Here is a 27,859-nt window from a genome sequence, read left to right on the forward strand (position 1 = left end):
CACGGGTCTATGCACAGCGCCTTATGCAGTCTGCACACCTAAAATGCGTGTCTGTTCTCCTCTTGGAGCGACGAGTTGTGTTGGCGCACACATGACATCTTCTCTGCGTGCGGCTGCCTTGGGCAGAGGTCTGAGGCACCCTCTTGCTTAAGCGCGTTGCCGCAGAGAGTGAGAATACCTCGTGAGCGGTGGTGATAAACAAGCTAAGAGCAGTGCCAATCAAGATAGAAATCAACTTCCGCCGCCCTGCATGAGAGTGCCGACAAAGAGAAAAATCATGTTTCGCGCGCCTCCGTTGCGATCACACGGCGGAACCGAAGCCACGAAAGCGCGTTGCCAGTGAGAGCGAGAACACCTCGCGAGCAGCGGTGATGAGCAAGCTAAGAGCAGCACCAATCAAGATAGAAATCAACTTCCGTCGCCCTGCAAGAGAGTGCCGACAAAGAGAAAAATGACGTTTCGCGCGCCTCCATTGCAATCACGCGGCGAAACCGAAACCGCAAAAGGGGTGTTGCCGCAGTCTGCGCGACGCGCTCAAGCTAGAAATCAGTTCTGTTTATCGCCCCAAGAAGGTAGCACAAATTTCAAACACTTCTTGTAAGTCCTATGAAGTGGCAGCACCTCCCAGTGAGCACGCATCGTCATTATGGTGCGAAATTTCAAACGGAGGGTCAAAACCGTACCCGTACGGCAAAGACCTTGGAGGACAGAAAACCGCCGCCGTACATGTACGGCAAAAACCTTCAAAGGGTTAAAAAATGTTGTGAAATGTTATTGAGCTGAGGTGGTGCTTTCGGCCCCTGGCAAGCTTGCTGGATTAGGCTTGCGCATAGGAAGTACGAATAGGTCCCCAGGGTGCGGAATAAAACACATCAACACCTACACAGATTGCAGTGTTAGGGTAGTCTACCAGATTCCTCTATCATGTGGCAAAGTGTACGTAGGCCAAACAGGAAGGTGCGTGAATGTACGCTTGTGTGAACATGAATTGTCAATTAGGAATAAAGTGAATGGGCACCTTCCTACCCACTGCTTAGCGTGTCCGTGTAAGCCGATCCTGAAAGTGAAGATATTGTGCCGTTTGCCGAGACAGCCGAGCAAGAGAGTTTCGCGAGGCGTATTACATAAGAAGGAAGATGATTGTGTCAGTGACACCTCACTTTATCTGTACCACAATGAGATGAGGTTTATTGATAAATGTAGTTAGGTTGCGTGTTGCTTGAACAGAAAGTTTTTTTTTTTGTGATTATGCTTTTTCCGCACACGCGCAGTGGTGTATTTCTGGGATGTACTTTTTTGTCGTCTTTGTGGAATAAAGATTAGTTGCAACTCTGCGCCTGTCCTTGTGTGCTCTCTCTCTGTGGTCGCTTGTTCGCGCAGTTATAAAACTGTTCGCTAATATGCACAAACTCACCCAACAACAAGTTCTTCTAAACCAGATACCTAGAGGCTTACCTTTCCTTGGGCATTTTTTGTCTCCACCCATATCTCGCCAGAGAGGTCGAGGCAAGGTGGCTGTGGTGGAGGAGCCCCTTGTGGGGGTGGCATGGCACCTGCAGAAGGGGGCACATGCATAGACGTTGGTGGTGGCAAACCCGGGGGTGGTCCCAGGGCCGGTGGTGGTCCCCCCATAGGAGGGGGCCCACTCATCGGGGGTGGTTGCTGTGGCGGGTGCTGCTGCTGGTGTGGAGGAGGGCCCATGCCAAAGCCTGGTGGGGGCATCATGGGCGGTCGTGGGGGTGGCATGCCTCCAAACGCCTCACCACCATTCTGAAAGCTTGGTGGCGGCGGTGGCCCACCCTGTTAGAAGAAAGCATTTGTACCTGTTAATTGCAGTTACATACCAGCCTGATATTTCTTTCCCAGGCAAATCCTACAACTTTACACCTTTGCAGTCATAGGAGCAAAGACAACATGAAGCTTGCCTGGTCAAGTGGTACTCTCCTCTACTGTCCATCTCAACCATCCTCATACTCCACTCAAACAGCGCTTAGTGCAAGTTCACACTGGCAGTGGAATAAAGGATAAATCAACCAGCAACTGGATTCACAGTTCCGGTTCTTACCCATTTTCAGTATCTTGAAGAAAGCTGCTGTTTGATGAAATTTGATATTAAGTGCTTGGTCGATGCTTCCGATTCTTGATAAGGAATAAGCAGCAGCAGCATCGCAGAATCAATAACAGGCATTTCATCACCAATTTCATCGCCTTGAATGTTTGTGCATAAAGATCTCATGCTGGGGCCATAGCTTCATTCTGTTTGCCATTTACAGACCTCCTGATGCATCACCTGATTATGTCTCAGTTACCTGATTATGCACATGTCTCGGTTCCAAAGAAGCAAACTGCTACTTAACCCTTTCGCTGTCGGACCTTTCTGGCCGTGACGCACCCCCAGTGTCGGCTTGGTTTCAGGGAACGAGCATAACAGGGAATGAACATAGCAACTTATTTTTGATTATGATTGGTATACAAATAACATAGTCAATTCAATATGCACATTTCAGTGTTCTGCTGCTGTTGTTAGTAAAGATCATCATCATCATCAGCCTCACTATGACATCCGTTCAACATCCGAATCTGACGATGCGGAACCCATCTCTTCCTCGCATGAGACGCTGTCCGAGTCCAAATCCGAGCTCGGCTCGTATTCTGAATCGGAAGAGCCACCGCTTCAATGAGCAGACGAAGGTCCCGCGCGCCTCAGCTATACGAAAGTAACCGCGCGCTGGAAGGATGCGCTTTCAGTCGCCAGCCCAACGGAGAGAAATGGGACGTTGTGTGATCAAGAAGACAGAGGGAGATGGAAAAAGGCTAAAACAAAGTTCGAAGGGCTTTACGTTTACTGCTGCAATTCGAAAGCAAGGGTGCGGCGAGAGCGAAAGCAGCAATCGATCACCTTTTCGGAGAGGCAACGGCGCGTGCGCCTGAACTTGACGCACCGTAGCAGACACACCAACAGAAGAAAAATAAAAACCTTCAAACCAGCGGAGATGGCAGAACAACCCTTGAACCCATAACCACACGCGCGCGACGTATGATCCAGCGAACGCGGAGCCACCGCGCCACTCAGCAAAGAGAAAGGGGGGAGTGGTAATCCCTACGCACTCTTCAATAAATGCACTAACACAGGTCGGGCTGGAAATACGAACTTGTAGAAAGAGTCAACAGATGGCGTGGCCCGTTTAGGAGCGCCAGCTTTGCGCTCAGGCGCAAAATTTTGAACGCACGATAGAGAACGTACCGGTACGTCAGTGACACTGTGGGGGGGAAGCGCGATGACGTACCGGTATGTCCGTGACAGCGTAAGGGTTAATGGTGACCTAAGCCTGGCAGGCATAAATTAGGAGCGTTTTGAATCCCTTCCTCAAAACAGCAATAATTTAAACAGTGTACTTAACATGATGTTAACACATGACCTAATTCAAATAGTTCAGGAACCGACACGTGTGCAAGGAACTAGCAAATCTGTACTGGATTTGGTATTTTTGCCTAGAGGATTACCCGATTACACTGGTGAAGTTGTGGAAGGCATCTCTGACCACCTGCTTGTCAGTGTTCGCTTACTCATTGTAGCTTGTACTCAATCTAATAACACTGTGAAACGTTGTTCTTTCAGACTACTCATGTGCAGATGATGCATCCACTATAGGACATTTGGAAACATGCCTTATCAATTTTAATGATACTGATTTGAACCCACTTTGGTGCCGTTTTAAAGATATGTGCCACTACTGTATAGATAAGTTTGTGCAGAGCAAACGTAAATTTGTTCGTAGACAAATGCCGTGGATGACACGTGAAATAATCCATTTAAAGCGAAAGATAAAAAGGTTAAAGAAACAGCGCTTGCATTTAGGTCATTTTAAGTATTTAAAAGAAGGTCTTGCACACGCAGTACACTCTTCGAAGGAACATTATTTTAATACAGTGCTGCCAAATTTCATTGTAGAGGAATCAAAAAAGTTTTGGAATTATATAAGGGAAAAAAAAGAAACCGGTGTCGAAAATTTTGGTTGATTGTTCTGTGGTTATCGATCACGAGGATATTGCACACCACTTCAATGACTACTTTCACAGTGTGTTTTCAAATTCCGGTGCTTGTCCATTTAATGACGCAGTGTTTCACCCCTGTGATGTAAATTTTATTTCATACCCTGGCATAGTTTCTATGTTACTAAATTTAAAAACTAAATCATCATGTGGTCCTGACAACCTTCCTAACGTGTTTCTGAAGAGATATGCTGAATCTGCTGCAAAGTTTCTAGTTATTCTATTTCGTATTTCATTACTTCATGGACAATTACCGAGCGACTGGAAGATAGCCAGGGTTGTGCCAATACACAAGAAAGGTAACCGCGCATTATTGCAAAATTACTGTCCAATATCACTTTTATCATCATGTTGGAAACTAATCGAACATATTATTGCCAACCAGATTAATGAATTTTTAGATGCGCACGCTGTCCTCTCTAATTTCCAGCACGGGTTTAGAAAAGGATACTCAAAAATTATGCGACTAGTGGCAGTAATACATTCACTCACTTCATGTCTTGATAAGAACGGTCAGATTGATGCAATATTTCTTGACTTCAGTAAAGCTTTCGATAGAGTTCCCCATGACAAACTAATATTAAAACTCGGATGCATTGGCCTTCCAGAAATTTTAATCATATGGATATCAAACTATTTAACCAATCACTACCAATTTGTAGCAGTTAATGAGCAACAATCAGGTTGCCTTCCAGTCGGCTCTGGCGTGCCCCAAGGAAGTGTGCTGGGGCCATTATTGTTTTTATTATATATTAATGACATTACTACTGAACTTGATCCGAATGTCCAAATCAGGTTTTTAGCAGATGATTGTGTTCTTTTTCAAGAAATAACTTCAATTAACGACCAAATCCATCTTAACTCCTCTCTTGCTATGATTTTTTAATGGTGTGAAACGTGGGACATGAAACTTAACACTGATAAGACAGTCTTTCTTCGCTTCTCTCGCAAAAAAGCTCCGCTTTCTTTTAAATGCAGGCTAGGTTCGTCACCTTTACTGGAAGAGATTAAATATAAGTATTTGGGTAGTACATGACCGGGTAGTTGGAGAAGTATGGGAGAGGCCTTTGCCTGCAGTGGGCATAACCAGGATGATGATGATGATGATGATTTGGATGTCAACCTTATTAATACTTTATCATGGAATTTACATATAGATAACATCTGCTCTTCCGCATTCCGTAAACTATACTTTTTAAGACATAAGCTTAGAAATTCTCCCCCTAGCGTAAAATTACCTGCTTACAATGCACTAATTATACCGAAACTTGAATATGCATGCGTTGTCTGGGACCCATTTAGTAAACACAATATCACCCGCCTAGAAAAGGTACAGAGAAACGCTGTAAGGTTTATTTACTCTAAATTTTCCCGGTGTGACTCACCCTCTAAATTCATGCAGATTAACGGTATCCAATGTCTTGAACAAAGAAAAAATTTACGTTTCCAATTTCTTTTCTTGCTTTGGAGTCAAGAACTAGCTATTAACCCTTCTCCATATCTGTCGCTTTCAACGTCGAGGCATACACACCACCATCATCCTAATACCCTGACGCCATATTTACGCGAACAGATTTATTCAAGTTTTCATTTTTTCCTCGCACTGTAACCGACTGGAATGATTCTTTATTGCCTTTCGACACACTTTGATGTTTTTAACTTTGTTATTATTGTTTTGTTGCCATTTAACCCACCCTGCTTGGACCTGTACAAGGTTTGCCGTATTGAATAAAGAAAGAAAAGAAAGAATTGCAAAAATAAGTGCTGTAGACTCGCATATTGACCAAAATCACTGATGTTGTACACTTTGCTTCCCGGTCAAACCCCGTTATAAAATGCACGGACCCTTTAGAACCCCGTAACTGGTTCACACGCTATTCTAGGCTTATTTGAGCAAGTGCATAGTCAATATAACAAAGTTGTACTTGCAGCAAAAGACTTCATTAAAATTGCAAATTTTGTTTGAGTTTTTAAAGTTTCAGCAGCAAAAATATTTTAACGAACTTCCAAAACATTTCTGGTGGATAGTATTTTGTGAGTAAAGTAAGCCCTTATAAAGCAATTGCAAGAATGTCAGGCCACAACAACACGGTTATGAGCACCAGTGCATGCAGTGCAAATTGCACCTAGAGCAATGCATTGTCTAACGGTGTCCAAGATTTCCACATGTTGCACTGCATGGCGCGCAATTCTTGGACGCCATGGCTGACCAGGCTTAGTGCCTAAAGCCATAACCACGTGGCACCCACAAATTTTTAAAAAAGTGTAAAAAGATATGGAAACTCATCCTGAGGAAAAACGAAATGTTGCAGTTTTGCCGGCAGAACATTGATGGTGATAGAAAAGAGACAACTACATGAAGTAAGTGCTAGCTTAGTGTCACGCATGCTCAGGTAAACAGATCCAACTCAATGACCACGAACACTCACCATCCCAATGTGAGTGAACACTACGTACATGTGTCTCGGAAACTTGACATTACACAGCCGCCAACACTAGACGCGCGGGAACACAATGCACATCAAGGCACCAGCCATCTCACCTCGGCGTTTGCACTTGCTGCGGGTTACCTCCAAGATACGGTGCATGGCACATGGAAAGCCATGCACAGCCATGGCAGGTGTAGAGAAGGAGAAGCATGCACAGTCAAGAGAGGACAAATAGGGATGAATCTCTTGGCTGCCCCTCTCCCTCTGTGCATGCTTGATCCCGTCTTCCCCACCTCCTTTGCACCAAAGGAATTGTCAACTCTCGTGCTTCTCCAATCGTTTTGAGCTGCCAAATGCTTCCTGCATACCGCATCCCTGCGCGCTTCGACGACATTTTTCTCTCCCAAACTTTTAATAAGAAAGGATGCCTGCAAATAACTTTTACCTCGGCCGACATTTTTATAGCTTTTTGCTAGATTTACCAGCCATACAGACTCCACGTATATGCTTGAAATGGCCGAAAACTTTGTTAAATCGAAACCATGTGATGAAATAAGTTTGCTGAGTCAAGAAAAAGAAATACACGTTTTCAATGAAACTACAATTGGGAAATTACAACACTTCATTTCATCGCAAATTTAGTTAAACCAAGGTTTGTTATCACAGTTTGACGGTATTCGTAATCGCTGCTGGCTCCAATGCGACGTGGAACCTTCTGCGAGAATCACGTCACACCTTGCAAAGAGAAAGTGGCCGAGGAGCAGACTACTGTCGCCCTCAGCTTAGTAACTCTCTCCTGCAGTATCCAAGGTACACAGGCATTTACACCTGGAAGATTTACTTTCGGCACTCCTGGCTATCGCACATTAGGACCCATCTGGTCCTGCACCCTCCACCCTCTCCACCCCCACAGTTCAGGCAGTTTCTTCTTCCCTACAGCATTAGGCAGCTGAATTGGGCATTAGGCAGCTCCTGGGAGCTCCCAGACATAAACCATGACTGCCACCCTAGTGCTGTGGCCCTTGCTTGTATGTCTCTAGAATTAATGAAAGGATTCTGAAAGAAAGACTATGAACGCGCTGTGCCACTTATGTGCATGTGGAGCAGGGGTGAGCAACATGTCTCACATTATCCCTTGTGGGGATGCTGGACTCTCATGCATCCCCTGATGTTTTCTCAGCATGATTCTCGCGTCTCCTGTAATCCGACTTCTCTGCATAGGGAAGCGCCAACAGCAGTCAGTGTGGTTGCAGCATATTACGAGAGATGGCGTGAGTGTTGCGCTGCTAACTCCACTTAACAGCGGGGTTACTCAGGTGCGACAGGGAGCAGGCTTTTCCGCTTTCGCTTGAGGTCAGTGAGCAACACGGATGCTCTGTGCGTGCGCCAATCCACGCTTTGAGGGATCGTCCTGAGAAAAGCTTAGGAGCACGACGCTGGAATGGATGAACATGATCGTTCAAATGCGCCACCGCTCGCGTGATCGTACATGCGAACGATTAGGCATTGGTGTCCAGCATGAACACAAACATATTCGCTTGCTGTCCGGTTGCGGCGTGTCGGACTTCCTCAATTTGTCACACGCCCATTGCCATGTTCTGTTGACAGTCATTCGGCTAGCAAGCATTAGTGTACGAAAGGTGTTCTTGTGATTGTTAGTGTACAATAAATGTCCTTGTGATTGTTTGCACTACTGTGTTGTCGTTTCTTTGTCCCAAAAGCATGTGTGAGATCCCATAACCTCAGCTAGCTGTCGCCGAGCGCATTAGCCCAAGCCCTCCAAATGAAGTTGGTTATAACAAGCTGAGCATGTGCTAGTGGGCGAGTTGGTTATACATGATTACGAAGAAGGCACCAAATAAAACAACAGACGAAGGAAAGAGACCTTGCACCTACGTGGTTGTCTCGTGTCTCCTTCTTTCGTCTGTTGTTTTATTTGGCGCCTTTTTTGTAATTATAACAAGCTACTGCATATAATGAAATAATCATAATTACCCTTCGAACTCCCATAGTATCCAATGAAATTTCATTTAAACATAAATTCCCTGATAACTGAACACAAACATTTCTTTAGTTCACAATAAAGACTTCCTCATAATTTCAACCTGGCTGCTTGCTGTGCTGCTAGCAACTCATCTGATGAAGGAGTTTAGAATTCCTGCTAGCTGTCTTGCATTGCACAGAAACAGAAACACTGCAGTGTTGGTGCAGCTGGCAGTCGCACCAACACTATACTAATTACACTGACTTCTGCACTAAGGGCATACAACATGGCATGCCTATATGTAGGCTGGAATTAAATGCCAACAGCGAAGCACAAGCCTTGTGGTGCATGCAGGAAGGATGCTTTGGGATATGCAGTGCTGTCAACTGTGCCCACGATAAAGAGCCGCACTTGCGCAGTCAAGGTGTGTTTTATGTCCTGCAATTGTATTTTATAATAGTTTATTCAATTGACAATAATTTCGCCTTTCGTGACTGCCTCAGATTAGGCCACACCACTATTATCACTGGGAACAGCCCCTCGGTAGGACAAAATGACAAGAATGAAATACATGTAGATTGTTACAAAACACATGAAAACTTCCATTCTTCTTGCTATTCATCATGTGGTGGCACTCCACAACTACTGCCTGCATCACTACTTGGTGCAACGACTGATAAAGAATAACAGAAATTGAGAAACACAATCCTTACAAAATATGATCTCTGCTCTTATGTTCTTGGCGTTTTCTTGAATAAACAGCATACATGAACATGCCATCAAAGCTACTGGTGTCGTGGAGGCTTGTTGCTGGACACTAGCATAAAAAATTTTCTTTTTTAGCTGCTGTTGCTATTCAGAAGTGTCCACTTGCACACAGCAACAAGCGCTGTACTTTATCATGAGGCATGCTCACAAAACACTGATAGGACTTCTGGCGTCGCTAGATAATTGCAAAGATGGGATTAGTCTTGCTCAAGAAGTCGTAGTAGAAAAAAATTTTCATGGCCCTGTGGCAGTGCCCTGCAGGCTCTTGCATCAGCTACGGCTTGGCCATGCAGTAGCTCTCCACAACACGCCCTCCTCAGTGGGCAATGCTAATCTTGACTCCCGCTTAAACTTAATCATAGCAAAGTTTAGCTTCAATTACAAAGAATGTCGGGAAAGCACAGCATCAATATTTTAAACTGCTGCTACCAACTGAGTATCAACTGTAAGAGTGTGCAATTATAGCTGAACCCTGCCACAGCAAAACAAACAGGAGGTACGAAAATACAGTAGAACCTCGTGGATACGATCCCATTACATATGATTTCCCAGCGTCGACGTTCGTGATAGAGAACGCAAAAAATAACCCAATATTTTTTTACCAGTTCATATGTTCCCAGAAAACACGATTTTGGCACCAATGTACATAGCCAAAAGGCAATCTTAAGGTGCGTTTTCCGGCTTGTAAATCCCATGTAAACAAGGAAAGGCGCGAGGTGCACGTGATCGAGAACACTAGCTGCTCGCCGTAGCCACTTCCCCGCAATACTACTTGCCTGCCCATCTGACGTGAAAGTGCCGGCACGCACTCAGTTTCCTATTCGGGTAACAGCAAATCTTCTCCCCGGTCGTCGCACACCACATTCAGAGTCATGGCCGCCAACTCTATTACGATAACCATCTTTACCTATCTGTTTCACAGAGCATGGGGTGTACTGCCCCCGCATTAAAAGCATACTGCACGCTTTTAACAGCAATAATCCAAATGTGCTGCCGGTCCCTGCTGCAGGCGGCGTGAACTGAGTGTCATGTTTCGCTCTGGTGTCATCATGGTATCATATTCCAGCGTCGCCCGACCAGCTCTTAAGTTCCAGTCTTCCTTCGCCATCGTCGGTCTTCCTTCGCAACAAGCTCCACATGCGTCTCATGCTGCAATGATTCGCCCCGTGTGGACACATAAAAACTTCTGGCCGAAATTCCTTCCTCAAAGAAACTAAAGAAACATAAGCTTGCCGAAGTCGCAAAAACGACAATATGGGTCTCGAGCCGCTCAGGCCCCACCAGTTCTGCACATGTCGGCATCTCGTGCTGCAACAATTCACACAACACTTCACATTACGTAGATGTCAATTACAACTGAGTCTACCAAATGTATTTAACACTTTGCATCACATGTTTTCCCAGTTAGTACATTTCTTTCTCACATTTTTATTCAGAACATATGAACAAGGTTCCGATGTATTTGCTGCAGTAGGAACTTCCATTGTGAAATCTGTCAAAAACCTATAGCAAATTTAAACTTGTAGTCCATAAACCTTATTCGTTTGTAAAATGCACTCCGTGGTGCCTCTCTTTTTTTCCATGGAAGAGGTGTAATGAAGCAGCTCGCATTCAATGAGCATTTGTGTATCATGCAAGATCATGTTACGGCGACATCTGCATATGTCAGTCAGCCACAGTGCCCCTTTATAAGCATCACCAATTGCTACATAAATTTGGTTTTGTTGCACCTGTCTGACGGCAACATGGCAGCGCCATCATGTCAACAGCATCACCATATGTGGTCACAAAGCACCTTAACACGCAAGTACAGAATCCGTTAAGGGTGTAAATAGTCGAATACAGTCACCAACAGCTAATTTGGGCTCGATGGAGACCACCCAGAAGTCCAAATAATTGAGATTATGAAATAATGGGCTTGCCAGACTGCATATTCATTGTAGAGTGGTACACCGCAGCCATTATGTAACAAATTTTCGAGCTCAGAGCGGTTTAGGGGCCCTTTAAAGTGTACTGCGGCTCCAGAAAAAGCCAGGATATGGAAGGTTTGGCTTGTTTTGAATGTGGCTTGGCATGAAACATTGTGATGACTCAACAAATAAAAGATTTTCAGAAAAAGCTTATCATCAGAACTGTTGTTCTAATCTGCTGCATTCAAAAAATTTTCCCACAAGAACTAGGGGTGTGCAAACATAAAAATTTTCGAACATGAATACTTAGCTTCAAATATTGAATAATGATGTCCACGTGCATTTATTAGCAAGTTGGGTTATTGTAACATGTTGGAACATCGCAATTACATTGTCAATTGTAAAAAATTAGAGCAGTAAGCCATTAAACTAAAAGACTGTGTATATGACTCCTGTTAAATTGCAAAATTTAGTCATTCCTGTGATATCCTGTTTCGATAACCAGTTTCAGTTTCGAATGGTTATGACTGCTAGCGCCGCTCTGCGTCCAACGCTGTAAGTGTACCCTGCCGTGTTTCCTTTCCCCTCACTGGAATAAACGCATTCTTGGTCTGGTTCCCACTAGACCACAATTCCCACAAGCTGTTTGTTCTCGACAACCTATCATTATCATCACCAGCTTGTTTTATGTCCACTGCAGGACAAAGGCCTCTCCCTAGGCTCTCCAATTACCCCTGTCCTGCGCCAACCGATTACAACTAGCGCCCGCAAATTTCCTAATTTCATCGCTCCACCTAGTCTTCTGTCGTCCTCGATTACGTTTCCCTTCTTTGGTACCCATTCTGTAACCCTAATGGTCCAACGGTTAGCTAACCTGCGCAATACATGACCTGCCCAGCTCCATTTTTTTCTCTTGATGTCAATTAGGATATTGTCTATACCCGTTTGCTCTCTGAGCCAAACTGCTCTCTTTCTGTCTCTTAACGTTATGCCTAGCAATCTTCGTTCCATGGCTCTTTGCGCGGTCCTTAACTTGTTCTCAAGCTCCTTTGTCAATCTCCAAGTCTCTGCCCCATAGGTCAGCACTGGTAAAACGCACTGATTGTACACCTTCCTTTTCAATCATATTGGTAAGCTTCCAGTCAGGAGCTGGAAATGTCTGCCATATACCATCCAGCCCATTTTTATTTGTTTGTGAATTTCCTTCTCCTGGTCAGGGTTCCCTGTGATTAATTGACCTAGGTAAACATACTCCTTCACAAACTCTAGAGGCTGACTGGCGATCCTCAACTCTTGTTCTTTTGCCAGGCTATTTATCATTATCTTTGTCTTCTGCATATTAATCTTCAATCCCACTCTTACACTCTCTCTGTTATGGTCCTCAATAATTTGTTGTAACTCATCTGCATTGTTGCTGAATAGAACAACGTTATCGGCAAACCGAAGGTTGCTGATATATCCCACTGTCGATCTTTACTCCTAAGCCTTCCCAGTTTAATAGCTTGAATACTTCTTCCAAGCACGCATTGGAAAGATTGTGTCGCCCTGTCTGACGCCTTTCTTTATAGGTATCTTCCTGCTTTTCTTGTGTAGAATTAAAGTAGCTGTAGAAGCTCTGCAGATATTTTCCAAGGTATTTACGTAAACGTTCTGTACACCTTGATTACGTAATGCCTCTATGACTGCTGGTATCTCTATTGAATGAAATGTTTTTGCAATTTATGAAAGCCATATAGAGAGGCTTATTGTACTCTGCGGATTTCTCGATAACCTGATTAGTGATATGGATGCGATTTATTGTAGAGTATCCCTTCTTGAAGCCAGCCTGTTCCCTTGGTTGACTTAAAGTCCAGTGTTACCCTTATATTCTACTGGAGATTATGTTGGTAAATATTTTATACAATACTGAGAGTCAGCTAATGGGCCTATAATTTTTCAATTCTTTAATGTCTTCCTTTTTGAGGATTAGTATAATGTTTGCATTCTTCCAGTTTTCTGGGACCCTTGCAGTCGATAGACACTTCGTATAAAGAGCCGCCAGTTTTCCAAGCATTATGTCTCCTCCATCTTTGATTAATTGATTGTTGTATTCATATAGGAGATTGTAGCCAAGTACTGCACCAGGGTGGTCAATCCTGCTCTGGTGAGGGAGTGCGTTACCGGTTCTGGTCACCGGAATCAGGCTGCACTCCAGCACTGTTTATGCAATTTTATCAACACGCAGATTTTTTTTTTTTTATCCGGTGGAAAATTGCGCGACACCGGGATTCGTACCACGGTCCTCTTGCACACGAGGCGGATGCTCTACCTATACGCCACCACTGCACGGAAATCAAGAAAGAGAAATGGGTATGGGCAGGACATGTAATGAGGAGGAAAGATAACAGATGGTCATTAAGGGTTACGGACTGGATTCCAAGAGAAGGAAAGCGTAGCAATGGGCGGCAGAAAGTTAGGTGGGCGGATGAGATTAGGAAGTTTGCAGGGACAACATGGCCACAATTAGCACATGACCGGGGTAGTTGGAGAAGTATGGGAGAGGACTTTGCCCTGCAATGGGTGTAGCCAGGCTGATGATGATGATTATTATCTTTGATTAAATCGACTGTTATTTCATCTTCTCCTGCCACTGTTCCTCGCTTCATGTCTTGCAAGGCCCTTCTGACCTCATCGCTAGCATTAGGAGGTGTTTCTGTATCATTTTCGTTACTGTTTCTAATTGAGGTATCCTGACTCCCCTGGGTATTGTACAGGTAAGTATAGAATTCTTCCGCTGCTTTTATTATATCTTCGAGATTGCTGATGAGATTACCCTGCTTACCTTTCAGTGCATGCATCTTCGTTTGTCTTATTCCAAGTTTCTTTCTCACTGATTTAGGCCTACGTCCATTTTTTACGGCTTCTTCAGTCTTTCTCACGTTATAGTTTCGAATATCTCTTATTTTCGCCTTGTTGATCAGTTTTGACAGTTTCGCGAATCCTATCTTATTTTTTTAGTTGGACACTCATTTTTTGTCGTTTCTTTATTAGATCTTTTGTTACTTGAGAGAGCTTGCCAACTGGTTGCCTTGGTGCCTTGCCTCCCACTTCAATTGCTTCCTCTGAAGCAAGCCTAATTATGGCTTCATTCATTAGCTCTATGTCATCATCATCTCTCTGTTCTAAGGCTGCATATTTGTTTGCAAGTACCAGCCTGAATTTGTCTGCTTTTACTCTTACTGCCTTTAGGTTGACCTGTTTCTTCTTGACCAATTTTGCTCTCTCTCTCTCTCTCTCTCTCTCTCTCTCTCTCTCTCTCTCTCTCTCTTCAAATTGAGGTGAATCCTAGCCCTAACTAACCTATGATCACTGCACTTTACCCTACCTGTCACTTCTACATCCTGCACTATGCTTGGATCAGCAGAAAGTATGAAGCCAATTTCATTTCTTGTTTCACCATTAGGGCTTTTCCAGGTCCACTTTCTGTTGCTACGCTTCCTGAAAAAGGTGTTCATTATTTGAAGCGTATTCCTTGCTGCCTATTCTACCAGCATCTCTCCTCTAGCGTTCCTAGAATCGACACCATAGTTGCCAGTTGCTTGTTCACCAGCCTGCTTTTTATACCCTAAAAATTAAATTTTGGGGTTTTACGTGCCAAAACCACTTTCTGATTATGAGGCACGCCGTAGTGTGGGACTCCGGAAATTTCGACCACCTGGGGTTCTTTAACGTGCACCTAAATCTAAGTACACGGGTGTTTTCGCATTTCGCCCCCATCGAAATGCGGCCGCCGTGGCCGGTGCTTTTTATACCTTGTTCTATACATTATTATACAACATCAAATACCCGTAAACTCAGAAGCACCTGACCCTGCACCAAACGTCACTCGTCGCATTTGCTATCAAGCAATAAGCTCAGGATTGGGCATGGCACTGCAAAAGAGTGCACCCATGCTGTCAGCAAATCTGTACCGCTTGCTATTGAGGCTGGCTTTCATGCAGAGCTTATATGTACAGTGGCTAAGCATGCTTTACAGGCGAAATTTCGCCAGCAGCATGTAATTTTAACAAAATTCAGCACAAAAGTCACATTCTAGATTAGATAGAAACAAATGAGAAGAAGCGTGCCCTCTCCCGCACAGCCAGCAATATATTCAATTTGTTTTGAATATTTGTATCCAACCGAATATTCAATCATTTTTGAATACCTAGTTTTCGAATCAAATACAAATATCAAAAATATAATATTCAATAATATTCAAAATTTTGTATTCACACACCCCTACCAAAAACTTCAAGAACCATCTTTCACAGCTCTGACTATCATGACCATTATCACCATATTTATGCCTACTGCAGGATGGCAGCCTCTCCTAGTTATCTTATATTACCACTACTACTATCTTCCATAAAAGTGGTGTCTATCCTATGCCTGAACATTTCCTAATTCTGTCACTTAATTGTCCACTGTCTCCCTTCCCAGATCTGGTGTGTACCTTTGGCCTTTAGTAATGCACTCTACTCACCATGCCTGGTGGTGGTCCCATACCCATTGGTGGTGGTGGACCCATGTTAGGCGGAGGTGGGAAGCTCGGGTCAAAAGGTGGCCGGTAACCAGGTGGAGGAGGCCGCCCCATCATGGGCCGCATCATTGGGGGTGGACCCCGACGGCCCATCATGCCTGGCGGAGGAGGGCCCCGAAATCGTGGTGGTGGGCCCCGAGGACCAAAACTGCAATGTGGATGTAAGATGCTTAACCTTCTGAAGGTCAATTTTTTTCACCGAATTCAACTTCCAGGGCCGATTTATTTTACTGCAGATTTAATATCTTCAGTGACTCGTTTTGAAAAAAATTTACTGCACATTTTTTAGAATGATCATAAAGTGGCAAAAAAATATTTTCCATGAATAAACATGCAATGTTTATTCATAAATACAGATGGGCTGGCGTAAATACTTATAATAACAGAACAGATACACTGGAAGAGATATATTCCGATTCAGCACTTGGGCAGTAGTCTGCATCGAAGGTACCACCACTTGACTCACTTGCAGAAGAGCAAACCGCATACACGATCATAATGTAACTGAACTGTTGAACCGTGTATGTGAGCATATGCAAGAAAACTATGTGCGTCCATCAAAAAAAAAAAAAAAAAGTCAGAAACTTGCAGTAATTCTTCATACCATCACCAACGAGGGGCAATCAGTTTTTGTGAGTCTCAAGCAAAGAAACACAGGCATGGCAGCATTGTTCATGTATGGTGGCAACATTTGTATATACCAGCACCTGCCTGTGAACAGATGTAATCACACCCCTGTCAGCAATAAATGAGCGAGCATCTAGTGGTGATCCTTTGGCAGATTAGAAACCAGACAGACATCAGGTTTTTGTAACTGCGATAAACGGAAATAGCCTGCGGAATTAAAACCAAGAGATTACACAGTGAAAAAAAAAATTTCTTGTATCCGCAAAGGGGGCCAGCATTTGCTGAGCAACAGAGAGTTGAAAAATTAGCATGTTTTTCTAACATACAGACAGCATCGCAAATATATGGCACTGACCATTTGGGTCATGATCATGGTGCCATGCATTTACGTCTTTGAGCCTCTAAGTATTAATAGGGCCCTACAACACTTTTAATGCAATTAGCATTCTTAGGGTACTTCACACACTTTCTGAGGGCTGTCAGTCTGTCCGTGTATCAATCTTTCTATCTAAGCACTTTCCCACCAAACTGGCCAGTCCATGGTCAAATGGGTAATGCATCAAACTGCTGTGCTAAGAGGGTTCAAAACCAACCTTTTGACCAACTAGGGTCACTGGGTATGTGGCACTGGTTATATGGCACTGGGCATGGGCCGCTGTTCAATGAACCTCTTTGATGCTGACTTAGCAACTGGCAACAATGTGCAAGTGGCTATGTACCAAACTTAAATAAAGCTCTCAGACGTTAATTTGGTACACTGGGTATGCGCAACTGGGTATGTGCAGCTCTTCAACGAACTTCCTTGACCCAGTGACACCAACTTTGGTCACTGGGTATGTGCCACTGGTTATGTGCCTCTCTCTAATGAACATCTTCACTTGTGTCACTGGGCATGGGCTAGTGGGTATGTGCCGTTCTTGACTGACAAAAAAAATTGTGGCAGAACCCATCTCCGATTACTGTCGACGTTAGTGCGTTAGCATTGATTGGTACAGTGACACAACATGTTGCCACCATCGAAACAAGTTATATATGAAGCATGTACCGCAGCGGGACACCTCTTTTGTGCTTCCCTAAGAACACTTGGTGTCATCTAAAGCTGCCGCTGTGAAGCTTGTGCATGACCTCCGACATGCATGGCGCACCAGTGTGTGCGAACGCTGAGAAATGTGTCATACTGCACCCAGACTCTCTCATGCTTGTTCTTGGACTGCTGTGCCATCTAGTGGCGCGGCTGAGAAGTCTGCATGTGGCCTCAGAGACAAGAAGCGTGGCATGCCAGGGCCTATGAATGCTATGAATTGTTCCCTCATTTAACCACACACTCAGTGGCACAAACTCAGTGACTCAAGTTGTCTAGAAGTTCATTGAATAGTGGCCCATACCCAGTGCATTAATGGTGCAGCTTGCTGAAGTTGGCATGAAAAGCATTCATTGAAAAGCGGCACATACCCAGTGCATTTGTGGCGCACCCTGATAACACGTCGGGTTGCTGTCTTTGAGGAACCCTTCTGTCATGGGCTTGTTTCCACTCAGGATCAGAGAAATTTAAGGGATATTTTTCGTCATAGTAGAGCGGCACATTCCCAGTGGCACATACCTAGTCACCCAAGTTGGCGTCAAAGACGTTCATTTAAGAGCGGCGCACACCTACTGGCACATACTCAGTGACCCAACTTGGCATTAAAAAGGGTCATTGGACCGAGTGGCACATACCTAGTACTCCAAGTCAGTGTCAAAGAGTTTCTTCGAACAGAAATACCTACCCAGTCCAGCATCTACAGTGACCCATGTCAGGGTGAAAGAGGCTCGTTGAACAGCGGCACATATGCTCACATTGCCACATACAGTCCTTAGTGACCCAAATTGGTCCGACGTGTGGTTTCGAATACTGTTACCTCACCACAGCAGCCCGATGCGCTACACATTCGATGCGGAACTACCCAGTGACCCAGGTAGGTGGGAAAACGGTTAAATACAAATATACATAGAAACAAACATACAAACAAACAAATAGATACAGAGATTACCCCCAAAAAGTGCATGAAGTACCCAAAGAATGCCAACGCATTAAAAGGTTTAAAGGCTACCTGGTGTTGTGTAGAACCAAAAGCATGCAACATTATATATACTCAGACAATCTTCTCCAAGTCTATATTCACATGTGCAAACTTCGTGGTAGTGCCGCCAGTTGGCACAGAGTGTCAGAAAACGAAGCGCAAGAGAGGAGCATTTTTGAATATCGACTTGCTTAGTTGCTACACAACACTATCGACATATGAGCCAAATATTATTCCCGTACTTGCCCCAGGAGCCCACAAGTGCACTCAAAAGGCCCTGCCCCTGCTCTTTCCTTAGATTTTTCAAAACCCGCAACTTTTCAAGCAGTTTTCCTTTCATACAGTAAGCTCAATGGCTCCTTGGCAGATTTCTTCAAGCATCGCACTTACGCAGTGCCTTGAGAAATATTGTGACTGACAGAGTGCTGGTACCATCTGGCAGCTAAGAACACCACTGCGCTGATACCAAGTCCTCCAAGATAGCTCAGCAGCACAACGTAGGGTCACCCACATGATCTTGAAGCCATGCTGACATAAGATTTCAAGGCGATGACAGGCAGAGACAGAAGAGAGGAAGGCGATGACAATGTGGCACTGGCAGCATTCAATTCGATAACTCCGATATCATAAGGCACATTCAAGTGAGGAGATGCCTTTAAAATACAAGACATATTCCACACCTTTCACAAAACATGTTGCGGCACCCCATTCAGATTGCCCCCTGCCATTGAAGGTTACTTGCAATTAAATTTTGAACTGCATAAAAACCTTCGTTTGTGATAGCATAGATACAAAGCAGCCTATGTGCAAAATTCGCATTTAAAATTTTTTTACTGAACTCTGAGAAACACCACCATAACTGCAATCTGGAAGCGATGCAGAAAACATAACTTTGAGAACAAGTGCCTACCTGGGCGGCCAAACATCCAAGCATGCCAGCAACATAAGCACACGTTTCATCCAATTAGTGCCAAGCTTTTTCCAAGCTAATTCGAAAACCTTTCACGAAGAGCTAGACTTCGCTGTAAACATATTACCTCCATCATTTAAAACATTGTTTACAGACCTCTCGGATGGTGCATAAACAGCCAAGACTGTGGCTTTCTAAAAGGTGTTTATCGCTCTTCTTTTACCACAGTGGCCTAATAGGAGGAGCACCATATATGGTGCGGGGTTTTAGAATCAGCCAGGGTGTTCACCGGTTGGTTGATCACGGGATAGGTACCTCACGTATTCTTATTTCTAGGTAAAAAGATGGGAAAGAAAGGTATGCCTCGCCATCGTTTGGGCTACAGCTAAATTTCGCCCTATCTTTATGGCAGGCCATTGAAAGTCGTCAGCGACCATCACGCGTTGGGTTGGCTAGCTAACTTAAAGGACCCTTCAGGACGGCTGGCACGGTGGAGCCTCAGACTACAAGAACACGACATCACTGTAACATACAAGTCCGGACAAAAACACTCAGATGCCGATTGCCTATCACGCGCCCCCATTGACCCGCCGCCGCAAGATTACGAGGATGACGACGCCTTTTTTGGAATAATAAGCACGGAAGACTTCGCCGAACAGCAACGAGGAGACCCGGAGCTAAAAGCCCTAGTCAAGTATTTGGAAGGGCACACCGACGTTGTCCCTAGGGCATTTAAGCGTGAATTGTCTTCGTTCACGTTTCAAAACAACCTACTCGTGAAGAAGAACTTCTCACCAGTCCGCGCCAACTACCTTCTTGTTGTCCCGTCGGCGCTGCGTCCAGAAGTATTGCGCGCCTTACATGACGATCCGACCGCCGGGCACCTCGGCTTCTCCCGGACGCTATCGAGGATACAAGAAAGGTATTACTGGCCGTGCCTAACCGCCGCCATTGCCCGTTACGTCAAGACATGCCTAGACTGTCAGCGACGCAAGACACCACCCACAAGGCCAGCCGGATTACTACAGCCGATCAAGCCTCCTTGCCGACCTTTTCGGCAGATCGGGATGGACTTGTTGGGACCGTTTCAGACGTCAACGTCCAGAAATAAGTGGATCATCATGGTGACGGACTACCTCACCCGCTTCGCTGAAACTAAAGCTCTGCCGAAAGGCAGCGCAGCCGAAGTGGCAAAATTTTTCGTCGAAAGCATTCTGCTGCGACATGGCACCCCAGAAGTCCTCATCACCGACAGAGGAACGGCCTTTACAGCAGAGCTCACCCAAGCCATTCTTCAGTACAGTCAGACAAGGAACAGGAGGACAACTGCCTACCACCCCCAGACGAATGGTCTTACGGAGCGCCTGAATAAAACCCTCGCCGACATGCTAGCAATGTACGTAAACGTCGAACACAAGACCTGGGATGCCGTCCTGCCGTACGTAACCTTCGCTTACAACACGGGAGCCGCCAGTTTTCCTAGCATTATGTCTCCTCCCTCTTTGATTAAATCGACTGTTATTCCATCCTCTCCTGCCGCTTTTCCCCATTTCATGCCTTGCAAGGCATTTCTGACCTCATCTCTAGTTATAGAAGGAATTTCTGTATACTCTTCATTATTGTTTTGAATAGAGTGCTCGAGTCGTCTGGGTATTGTAAAGGTCAGAAAAAAATTATTACGCTGCTTTTACTGTATCTTCGAGATTGATGATATTACCCTGCTTATCTTTTAGTGCATACATCTTGGTTTGTCCTATGCCAAGTTTCTTTCTCACTGATTTCAGGCTGCATCCCTATTTTACGGCTTCTTCAGTCTTTCTCACGTTATAGTTGCGAATATCACTTATTTTCGCCTTGTTGATCAGTTTTGACCATTCCACGAATTCTATCTTATCTCTTGAGTTGGACACTTTCATTCTTTGTCGTTTCTTTATCAGGTCCTTTGTTACTTGAGAGAGCTTGCCAACTGGTTACCTTGGTGCCTTGCCTCCCACTTATTATTGCTGCCTCTGAAGCAAGCCTAGTTATGGTTTCATTCATTAGCTCTGTGCCATCATCATCTCTCTGTTCTAAGGCTGCAGATTTGTTTGCAAGTACCAACCTAAATTTGTCTGCTTTTACCCTTACTGCCTCTAAGTTGACCTGTTCTTTCTTGACCAATTTAACTCTTTCTTCAAATTGAGGTGAATCCTAGCCCTCACTAACCTATGATCACTGCACTTTACCCTACCTATCACTTCTACATCCTGCACTATGCTGGGATCAGCAGAAAGCATGAAGTCTATTTCATTTCTAGTTTCACCATAAGGGCTCTTCCAGGTCTACTTTCTGTTGCTACACTTCCTGAAAAAGGTTTACATTGTTCGAAGCTTATTCCTTTCTGCGAATTCTAGCAGCATCTCTCCTCTAACGTTCCTAGCTAGAATTGACGCCGTACTTGCCGATTGGTTGTTCACCAGCCTGCTTTTCCCCCACTTTTGCATTGAAGTCGCCCATTACTACAGCATACTTAGTTTGCACTTTTCTCATCGCTAAGTCAACATCTTCATAAAACTGATCTACTTCATCACAATCGTGCCTGAATGTTGGAGCGTAGGCTTGTAATACCTTTATTCTATACCTCTTATTAAGTTTGATTACGACTACAGTTACCCTCTCATTAATACCGTAGAACTCGTCAATGTTGCCCGCTATGTCTTTATGGATTAGGAATCCTACCCCGTATTGCTTCTTATCCGGGAGACCTCTATAGCAGAGGACATGGCCGTTATTCAGCAATGTGTAAGCCTCACCCGTTCTTCTAATCTCACTAAGGACGATAATATCCCAAGCAATGTCCGATAGTTCCTCGAAGAGTCGCCTCACTCGAGAGGGTTCAAGTGTTAAGCGTTGCCAGGATCAGTTTCCATTGGCGGCCTGTCCGGACCCAGAGATTCTTAGCACCCTCTGCTGCGTTACAAGTCAGACCAATACCTGGGTCAGGTGCTCCGCAGCTGATGGGGACTGAGGGCCATGTGTTAATTGTAGGAACCAATCAGGAGGTAGTGGCCGAATACTGCACCAGGGAGGCCAATTCCTGTTCTGGTGAGGGAGTGTCTTTGTTCAAGCTTAGTGGGCCTTCCTAATTTGGTTGTACCTGGATTAGTATAGCTCCACTCGCTCCCGGCATCTTCCGCTGGTGTCAGGCACCACTCCAAGCCTGCAGATTTAGTGCACTGGAGGATGTCATACGCAGTTACACCATCGTTAAAGAAAGGGAGGGGGGAGGGGGGGTAATTTGAACTTCCGACTACCGCAACCAAGCATAAGACATAGCTGAGTAAAATAATCCCGCAGGCGGCTAGGCTACCTTGTCGACGATAAGTACGGCCCAGAGGGCCCTACATGCGTAAGAGATCCGCTAATTTGTCCGCCCTTTGTGGGTTTTTGCTATCGGCATGGGGAACCAGCGCTGAATAGGTGGCGCGTCGAAAAGAGTGCGTTGCACGCCGCCCTGGCGACGAAACGCGGCATATTCCAGCCACACAACCAGACGACACACACACATACGCAGCCGTATTATAGTTCGTATGTTCCGTTTTCGCGCCGCTTCAAGTGGAGTTTTTGTAAAGAAGCTAGCGCCATCAAGTGAAGAAATGACGAAAGAAGCTTTTTAAGCTTTATATATTTTTCACAGTGCGTCGCGGCGAGCACGTGTGTTTCTTTAACGGTTGCGTCGTGTATCGATGCCATGCTTGCGTGGCTGCCTGCCTCGCAAATCTAGCAGTTATGGCTCCGGTCGTGCTGCGCTATGGTTTCGTAAGTATTAGTTGGCCTGAAGATATTCCATATTTCTCTGGCTAGACATAAAAAATTCTGATGTTACTTCGCCACAGCAGTCAATGGAGAAGGAAGCTTTATCGCATCAGCTGACTCGCGCAAGCAAAGGTTTGAGTGCTCCGCTGCTTGATCCGTAACAATCCTGGCTACATTTAGCACTAATTACATAAATTTGCCGGATGCATCTCAGCTCCGAGTCCTCATCCGCATGCGCATTTTTATAAACACATAGGTGGCTTAGCCGCGCGTGCGCCGGCACTATGCGCATACAACTCGTATTACAAGGCAGCTTCCCTCCCACATAATTCTTGGCAATGAATGGATAATTTTTACCTTTCGTATCGTTCACTTGGTGCGGGTGGCGTTGGAAGGGGCTTGGCGGTGGCATTGCGAAGGAAAAATGGTACATATGCCGAATGGTGCATGCTATTGCTCATTTTGTTTCCGACGAAATACCGACTGCAGATTCTGCTGTTTGGTACTGTCTGCCATGGCTGACCGTCTTCACTATCGAATAAACCAAGGATACACGCGAAATTTGATTTAGAAACCAGCCCGACACTGCTTGACAAGGCGACAAGACGGGAGCTTACTCCGCTCGCCTGACTGCTTGGATCCAACGCCACCTCCGTTCTTGTTCGTAGGGTTTAGATGGAAAGACGCAGAAGGATACATCCTCCCTCATGCCGACTTAGTCGTGGCACTTGTATACGCAACAGTATCGTCGGCGCCCTTTTGTTTTCCTTCGACTTTAAGGGCACGCAACGCAATTTTCGTCCGCGTAGGAGGCTGCATTGTGCACGCTCTGACCGCCAGGGCGGCGCTGCAGGCGCCGTGAAAACTCCAGCGCTGGTTCCCCATAGGTTGCACGACATGGTGTCAATTCTCGGTTGCCCTAGCCTCTTGTTTCCCGCATCTTACGCATGCACGCGATTTTGAGCGCGATACATTTTTGCTAAATTTGAACAGCGCTTAACACTTGTGCGTAAAAATAAAAAAGGGAAAAGTTTTTCACCGCTTACTGAGAGGCCTCGAATGTTGTATGATCCGCTCGTCGCGTCTGCTTGTCTCATGTCGTCCGAACACAGATGTTCCCGGGTGGCTATTCAGAATATTCAGTCGCACCACGGTCTCACTACCGCACTGAGATTCCCACAAAGCAGGCGACCTTGACGGCTCTCAGCGATGTCTTCATCCTTTCTGCAGCTTTGGACAGTGATTATACTAGAGCTAATGAGAAGGAGGGAATGGGGGGGGGGGGGGGGGCGAGATAACTGACCTCGTAGTTTTTCTGGGAATGCAGCGAGCCTAAGCACTTGGTAGATGGGAGTTGTACGCCTCATTTAACCTACAGTGGTGCCTTCTTCGAGCAGTCAAGGTCGCCAAATCTGCGCTCGGTAGAACCGCATACATGGCAGTCGATATTATTATTGCGATATATATTATTATTGCGATAGCAATTAAATGGAACTCCAGGCGCATTCCTGCCGTCGCCGTCATGTTCCGCATAAAGTCTAAGGGCGATAACATCGTGACTGTGCGCCACGTGCTGTATGTGCGAGTGAAAGCTAGGGAAGGGGGTGGGGGTCTGGCATGGGTGGGCTGACGATGGCGGCTGTCTTGTGTGCGCAAAGCAGAAAAGCGGGTAGGAAGCGTGCCGCCTTCCGCCGCGCGCGATACACCCGGGGGAGTGGATAGAATGGGGCGGGATCTAGGATTCTGTGAATCTGTAATTGCACAACATGTTTATTTGCCTTGTTTGATGCATTATATGCAGCGACTTCTTTTTAGATACATAGTTAGCATATGTATGCATAGATGCATACGTTTATTTAAATATCTTGTTGCGAGGTTTTGTGTATAAGTGCAGTGACTTGTTTCCAATGACACTTTTCTGCCCTTTATCAAGCTGTACCTTCTCATTGGTATATTCCATTGTTTCTTGGCATTTCTAATGAACAAGGCGAGTCAAATGAAAGTGAGCCTACTTATCCCGCGCAATAATGGTTCGGTTCATTATCTGCTAGGCATGGACGTAGCACACGGGCATCTCTCATTTACAAAAGTGACACGCAGGTGTGAGGATAAATATTCTTTAATGCTCTCATAAACTGGGTTGAACATGGTTGCGTGACGTAATGGACGCTCCAGAAGTTGAGCAGCGTGGTGCCATGAGGTTTTTAACAGCTGAAGGTGTTTCCTAAAAAGAAATTAGTCGCCGTATGGCTGCCGTGTACATTGAACATTGTATTTCATTGGCTACTGTGAAGCGCTGGAACAAACAGTTCAAAGAAGGACGTGAAAGTTGCAAAGACAATTCAAGACCGGGCCAAAGCCACTGTGCAATCACCCCCAACAAAAATGCAAAGGTTGATGAGCTGATGAGACAAGAATGGAGGATAAGCATCGATAAACTGGCATAGCGTGTGAACATCAGTCACGGTTCGGTTCACGCCATAATTCATGAACATCTCGGTTATCGGCTCTTGTGTGCGCAATGGATGCCCCAGATTTTGAACCACTGCCAGAAGATGGAGAGGTTCGGCGCTGCCTTGACTCATCTGATCTGGTATCACAATGAGAGCGAAGACTTCCTGTCTGTAATTGTGACCGGGAACAAACCATGGTGCCACTACTACAAGCCTGACACACGACGGCAAAACTTACAGTGGAAACATTCGTATTCACCACCCCCAAGAAAGCAAAGGCCGTCATTTCCGCCGGAAAGATGATGTTGACTTTTTTTTTTCAATCGTCAATGGCCATTATTCATAGAATTTGCTAAATCTTGAGAGACAATCGTTTCCGATATCGTGAAATGCCGGATCGGTTGTGTGTCACAATCAAGAACAAACGATGTGGAAAATTAACGAATGAAGTCATCTTGTTCCACGACAATGCCCGTCCCCACGTCGCTGATGTGGTTAATACAAAACTCGCAAAGTTCAAGTGGAAAACGCTGCAACATCCGCCATACAGCTTATACCCGTGTCACACGGGCGTTTGGAAGGCCTTCCAACCGATGGTCAGTTGAGTCAAAGGTCAAGTTCGAGCTGCTACACGGGCGGTTTCGAAGGCCGCCGAGTCAATAGTCTATCGAGTCAACGGAGCACCCTACAACTCTATCGAAATCTCGATGGCCTTTGAGCTACGGAAGCGGAAACAGCGCGAACATGCCCTCTCGTACACAGTGTGATCGTACTCACAGTTAGAAAGAACAAATCAAACCAGATGCTCTAAAAATACTATATATGAGTGTTATTCATTATTCAATAAAGTGTTTTTGCCACTTGACATGTAGCGAACACACACCAAAACGGCAGCCGCATCGAGCGGCGCAAACGTTGCCTCAGTTTCGCTACTCAGCAACTTAAAAACTAAACATATATGTATGGCAATGCATAAACAATTTTTTTTAAATGTATAAACAAACATAAAAGAAATTATAGTGCTTTTAAATGGTTTTAATGTTGTTTGACTTTTCGCGACATGAAAACGAAAATAAAGATTCGCAGCGCCACACAATTTTGCGAGAAACGCCTGAACCACTCAATGACCTTTCAAAAGTGCCGTGTAGCAGCGCGACAACTCCTTTGAGCCGATAGAGTTGTGGCATTTCAAAGGCCGTTGACTGGAAGGCCTTCCAAATGTGCCCGTGTGACACAGGTATTAGACCTGTTGCCTTGCGACTTCCACAGTTCGGGAAGACTGAAGAAACAGCTCAAGGGAACCAGATTTGTGTTGGACGATGACATGAAAGAGTTAGTTGCAGACTTTTTGAAGCAGCAACCCAGAGTTTTATGAGACGGGAATCGTGCAACTCGTTAGTCAACGAGACAAATGTTTAAATGCTCATAGAGACTACTCTTAAATAAAGTACCCTGTTTGTCATATACTCGCATTGGCTCACTTCCAGTTGAGTCGCCCTCATATATTTTGCAGAACTCCTGCTTTTCATACGTCCTCTTTGTTGCGACTATAATTTCGGTGCAATTACTCGCGATACACAACCAGTGACAGCTGCTCCTGCATAATACATTGGAACAAATGACAGCACCATTGAGATTTTTCACTGGCCGTTGCATGTGTACAAGAATGTAAACAAGGTTCTTGAACGACAAAGTTTCATTAACATGTTTGTCCTCAACTTGTTCATTTCATGGCCTTTACATTTTTCATATCAGCTGCATACACTGCTTTGCTGGTTTCGAACTGATATAGTTCTAAAGTTCATGTGATATTTTCTTTACTTATTAAATAGACAAAAAGCAAGGAAGCATTGATATCAGTTATTTTGGGCACAATTTTTGGCACATACAAGTATATTCTTTTATTAAAAAGTACATAATTTACTTTGTTTGACAGTGCATAGCATTCAAGAATTCGTTTGCAGCATCTTTGGCAATGGCTTGCAGTTATTATTCATGTATTTGATCGCTCGACAAATTGTTTAAGAAGAAGCTTTAGCTCGGGCCCAACTCTGACGCGGCCTATTCAAATACATGTAAAACGCGCAAACGCTTTTCTGAGATATCCCCTGGATCACTTTTAATGAAATTTGTTGCATTTGAGAGAAAGTTGAATTCTAGTGTCTCTTGGAAGTGGAATTTCGATTTAGGGCCTGAATTTTGTTTAAAATATTTTGAAAAAATTGAAAGTTCGAAAAAAATAGAAGCACGACGTTTACAAATTAATAGCTCTGCTTCAAGACTGTAAACGGCATCTACTATAACAGTGA

The 27,859-nt window shown here is 44.8% G+C and overlaps 1 protein-coding gene across 3 annotated transcripts in view; it reads right to left on the reverse strand.

Annotated features, from left to right (window-relative positions):
- The window catches only part of LOC126545442 (transcription elongation regulator 1), a 354,732-nt gene that overhangs the window by 301,541 nt on the left and 25,332 nt on the right, over positions 1–27,859 (reverse strand). For all 3 annotated transcript variants that reach the window (XM_055061241.2, XM_050193319.3, XM_050193318.3), the window contains exons 2-3: positions 15,649–15,853; positions 1,456–1,800 (exon numbers count right to left, since the gene is read on the reverse strand). In XM_055061241.2, coding sequence (XP_054917216.1) covers positions 1,456–1,800; positions 15,649–15,853 — 550 coding nt within the window. The remainder of the gene's footprint in view (positions 1–1,455; positions 1,801–15,648; positions 15,854–27,859) is intronic.

This window comes from Dermacentor andersoni, chromosome 1 (assembly GCF_023375885.2).
Source record: "Dermacentor andersoni chromosome 1, qqDerAnde1_hic_scaffold, whole genome shotgun sequence".
Classification (NCBI taxonomy): domain Eukaryota; kingdom Metazoa; phylum Arthropoda; class Arachnida; order Ixodida; family Ixodidae; genus Dermacentor; species Dermacentor andersoni.